Genomic DNA, 5,000 nt, shown 5'->3' on the forward strand with positions numbered 1-5,000 from the left:
CATAAACACCAAGACACGGACAGCACAAATACTGTGTCAACACCAAGAAAAAAGAGAGGGAGACAACCTAAACATAAAGGGAAATAAGTATGGTCAAATAAAGCAGAAAATACAGGGGAGGGAAGTGGTTACAGGTGGTCACAATGTCCTTAGCAAATCAAAAACCAAAATATTAATGTAAAAAAAAAAGAAAGTAATTAACGCAGAGAGCGAGGACACGAGGAACACAGAAAAAAAGATTCCCTGTAATAAACTGTATTTACATTTGATGCAGGACAGTTCGTGGTCACAGCTCTTCTCATAGAATCTCTATCTCTTAAATATTTATATTTATGGCCAAAAAGTTTTTATTATCTATACGTTTTAGGATTGTGATAGATGCATTGGTTACTATCTCTTACCAGCAACTCATGTGCGCGAGAGTGTGCGTGCGAGTGTGTGTGTTTGTGTGTGTGTGTGTGTGTGTGTGTGTGTGTGTGTGTGTGTGTGTGTGTGTGTGTGTGTGTGTGTGTGTGTGTGTGTGTGTGTGTGTGTGTGTGTGTGCAGTATGGATGTGGCGGACGTGCCTGTCTGGAGTATTTTGGGTGTTCTTACTTCGTATGTTTTATTGTTCTTATTTTAGTTTTTTTTTAAGGTTGTTATACGTTGTTTTGGTTGTTTTAAGAGCAGATGAACCACAATTTTCGATCTATTGTAATTAATTGTATGGACAATAAATGATCTTATTTCTTATGTCTTATGTCCGGTGGCCTAGTGGTAAGGCGTCCGCCCAGTGAGCGGGAGGTCGTGCGTTCGAACCCCCGGGTCATACCTAAGACTTTAAAATTGGCAATCTAGTGGTTGCTCCGCCTGGCGTCTGGCATTATGGGGTTAGTGCTAGGACTGGTTGGTCCGGTGTCAGAATAATGTGACTGGGTGAGGCATGAAGCCTGTGCTGCGACTTCTGTGGCGCACGTTAAATGTCAAAGCAGCACCGCCCTGATATCACCCTTCGTGGTGGACTGGGCGTTAAACAAACAAACAAATGTCTTATGTCTTGTGTCTTATCTGTGATCTGCCCGAGCTACTACCTGTGTACGTGGGATAAGGACATGCATTCCTCCACTTGGACACATACTAACAATCAACAACCTGCCTGCTTCCGTATCTAAGATGATGAGTTGAATTGTTTAAACGGTAAGGACTGGGCCTTGAAGGAGAGCATTTCTGTTTCTGCTTTTCGAATAGGGCGTTGGTTTAAACAAAATAGTATTCACAATTCATCTCATGAAACAATTGAAAGTATACAACAAGGACACGCACTCAAGCAAATGCTGATTTTACCTGACCAAATCAATTACACACATTTTCATAATGGTGGACATAAGGCCAACAGCACAAAAATTAGTCTGTTTACTGTAACATAGGCACACACAAAAAATAGGGTCGGTAGGTCGGGATTTTTTTAAAAAATTATTTTCCCCCCATAAAAACATATTTTTAAGTTATTTTGCCAAAAAACAAAGACTTTTAAAAAAAATTTAATTTTTGTTAAAATAATTTTTAATTACTTTTTTTCCCAAATGCCAAAAAAAAAGTCTAGGGTCGCGCGAAAAAATAGGGTCGGTAGGGATACTGTAAACAGACTATTTGTTGTTGTTGGCCTAACAAGAATAAACCAGTAGAACAAATTCTAGGAATGGGGATGGGGAACTAAATAATAACAGAAGAATCTACAGAGGAGAAAAAAAGAAGAGGACTCTGGAGGGTGGGAGAGACGAGAGGGAGTCGAGGGGGTGGGGGTGGGGGGAAATCAGGGATTCCCACTGGCTTGAAGAAAAACACATAGCAGACATACTGTCAGTGAATCCAAAGAGGAATTTCCTGTGTGTGAAGAAGAAGCGGTCGCCAAACTTGAGGCTGTGGAACTGGCGAGCGATCAGGTGACTGAATGTCTCGCCTACCAGACCCCCGTCAAAGGCAGGCTCCGATGATCCTCCCGCAAATAGATCAATATCGTCCACGTGACTGCAACCACATTTGCATACATGTGAATATATTTGCATATATTTGAATATTAAAGAACAGTTTTCAACCATATTCGCATAGATATGTATATATATTTGCATATATTTCAATATTAAAGAATAGTTTTCAAGTTAACAAAGCTAAGAATGTTGCAACAAAATAGTGATTTTGTACTATTTGTCCACACAGCCAGTTGCAGTGTTCTACCTTACCTGTGCCAAAACCTGGCGCCAAATAATGTCCTTACATTGGTAGTGTATTAACAACAACAGCAACAGCAACAGCAACAGCAACAACAACAACAACAAAAACAACAACAACAACAAAAACAACAACAACAACAACAAAACACCTATCAACAAACCAATCAACAAACCAAGCAACAAACCAACCAACAAACCAAGCAACAAACCAACCAACAAACCAATCACAACCGCCAAACAAACACGCAAAACTGACATCCTTTTCACGAAGTTTCATTCATAACGAGCTGGACGACAAAATACCATGTCTGACGATAAGCCAACACACATCACATATGTTCTCAACGCACAGAACTATAAATAGTATGAATAATACTCACTCATAAGCGTTGGACAGAGCTGCCCCTCCATTGCCCAGAATAGGATCACAGAACGTTGTCGCGTTCGCAAGACCACACTTCTGCCTGTAAGCATTGTACGGGGGTAGGCCGTGATCCCGACCTCGTTGAATATTCAAAGCTGCGAGGTCAAAACCTTTGCCATGTCCTTCTTGGTTTTCAAAGAGATGTCCAGTCAGCTGAGGGTGATGAAAAAAAACCCGACATGAATTCATGACAATATCAGAAACCGATAGACTGCTAACGTTCCAGAATCGAGATAGGATTGAGTAATATTGTGGAATTTAAAAAAACCCATGATTCCTGTTGTCTATAATCAAACATACCATAAACTTATCTGTCTTGTATTTTGATACATAATTGCATCTCACTAGATAGCACTTTGGCTTTTTTTCAGAATAAAAAAACATTTTCTCTCCTACTTTGACGGTCAATCCTCAACGTCAATGAATGATGAACAACAACAACAACAACAACAACAACAACAACAACAACAACAACAACAACAACAACAACAACAACAACAACAACAACAACAACAACAACAACAATACAAATACATGTATGTATATCAGCGTGAGTAGTGTGTGTCTTTTTAAAAAAAAAACGTTGCACATGTCGTATACGTTTAGAGCGCTTACGTCCCCTTGATTCTCAAACCTGAGATTTTGTTTTGAGATTTCAACCAATCCGACCCATTGCTTGGGTCACACCCGGTTAAGTTGGCCACTTTATCGTGCACACCACCCCAGGTCTCCTCAAGCTGGACACGCCGTGATTCTGGTCAACGTCCTTACCTCTTCCACAAGGTGTCGGTCAGCGGGCTGGGCGCGGTCTTCGGGGTCCGGAGCCTGCAAGAGACCCTCGGCGAGCGTGTCCAGGTTCTCGCGCGTCTCGTAGGGCGTGAAGAACAGCTCACGGAGCAGCACGCGACGTTCCGGGGCCACGAGCATAGACCGGGGGACCAGGCTGTGTCCAAACCTGAACAATTCATTCAATACACAACGTGTATGTACTGTGAGCAAAGACACAGATTCTTCTCTAGATTCTGTTGAAAAGACTGAGCACTAACGAAAGTTCTTCGTGTGTAACAAATACGTTTGCTTGTCCAAGAACCTTTCCTTAACAAAAAATAGAGAAACGGTGACCCACTTACTGAATCAGACAGAAGGATTGCTCAAGAAGGCAGCCTTTTACAGCTGTAGTGATGATAAACAGGGCAGGATCAAGGCAGATGAGACATGATCGAGCCCTTGCCGTAGAACACTATTAAAACAGGTTAAAATAGGCTCAAGCTGGAGAGTGTCCCTAAATAGTTTCTCGTAAAAACTGACTGCTTCTACAGTTTCAATCCCACCCATCAGCTTTCAACATCATTGGCAAAGCGTGAGACGATATACTTGATGCACCCTGTGTCAGTTTGTGGATTTTCTGCAGCGCCTATCCTTGAGCGACAATCTCTGCTGCAGATTGAATAGGTGACGCTGGAGGACTGACAGAAAGGAAACTCCGTAGAGAGCTTTCAACAACACTTACCTAAACGCAGCAGTGGAGAAACTCTGGAAGATTCTGGGATCCTCGGTGTAATCGTAATTGGTGCGAACTTCTGGGGTGATGTCAAGGTTGAACTGAGAGCGGACGCTGGGTCCCAGGACGATAGGCAGCCAGTCGGAGTACAGAATGTTCTGCATGACGGCTCCCACGATTGCACGTGCTTGCTGGAAGATGATCTCGTTGGAGGGGAACGAAGAGATGGCCTTGAGCTGTGTGGCGATGTGGTTGTGGTATCGCATGAAGATTGTGTGCAGCAAGCTCAGGCCTGGATTCTCGTTCACACGGTCGTCGCCTGAGGAAGAGGAGAACATAGCTTCAATAACATGAATACCCACCCGACCCCCACCTCACCCGCACCCCTTTTAAAGTATAACAAATAGTTTGGCATTTAATTGGCTTTTTATATTTAGTCAAGTTTTGACTAAATATTTTAACATCGAGGGGGAATCGAAACGAGGGTCGTGGTGTATGTGCGTGTGTGCGTGTGTGCGTGTGTGCGTGTGTGCGTGTGTGTGTGTGTGTAGAGCGATTCAGACTAAACTACTGGACCGATCTTTATGAAATTTGACATGAGAGTTCCTGGGTATGAAATCCCCATACATTTTTTTCATTTTTTTGATAAATGTCTTTGATGACGTCATATCCGGCTTTTCGTGAAAGTTGAGGCGGCACTGTCACGCCCTCATTTTTCAACCAAATTGGTTGACATTTTGGACAAGTAATCTTCGACAAAGCCCGGACTTCGGTATTGCATTTCAGCTTGGTGGCTTAAAAATTAATTAATGACTTTGGTCATTAAAAATCTGAAAATTGTAAAAAAAAATAAAAATTTATAAAA

General features: G+C 42.2%; 2 protein-coding genes across 2 annotated transcripts in view; one reads left to right on the forward strand and one right to left on the reverse strand.

The window, feature by feature from the left end:
- Window positions 1–5,000, forward strand: part of LOC138978370 (peroxidase-like protein) — a gene marked incomplete in the record, with an annotated part of 58,636 nt that overhangs the window by 34,010 nt on the left and 19,626 nt on the right.
- Window positions 1–5,000, reverse strand: part of LOC138978368 (salivary peroxidase/catechol oxidase-like) — a 17,436-nt gene that overhangs the window by 885 nt on the left and 11,551 nt on the right. The window contains exons 10-13 of the mRNA XM_070351089.1: window positions 4,145–4,454; window positions 3,406–3,589; window positions 2,591–2,787; window positions 1,838–2,007 (exon numbers count right to left, since the gene is read on the reverse strand). Of these exons, the coding sequence (XP_070207190.1) occupies window positions 1,838–2,007; window positions 2,591–2,787; window positions 3,406–3,589; window positions 4,145–4,454 (861 nt within the window). The remainder of the gene's footprint in view (window positions 1–1,837; window positions 2,008–2,590; window positions 2,788–3,405; window positions 3,590–4,144; window positions 4,455–5,000) is intronic.

This window comes from Littorina saxatilis, linkage group LG10 (assembly GCF_037325665.1).
Source record: "Littorina saxatilis isolate snail1 linkage group LG10, US_GU_Lsax_2.0, whole genome shotgun sequence".
Taxonomy (NCBI): domain Eukaryota; kingdom Metazoa; phylum Mollusca; class Gastropoda; order Littorinimorpha; family Littorinidae; genus Littorina; species Littorina saxatilis.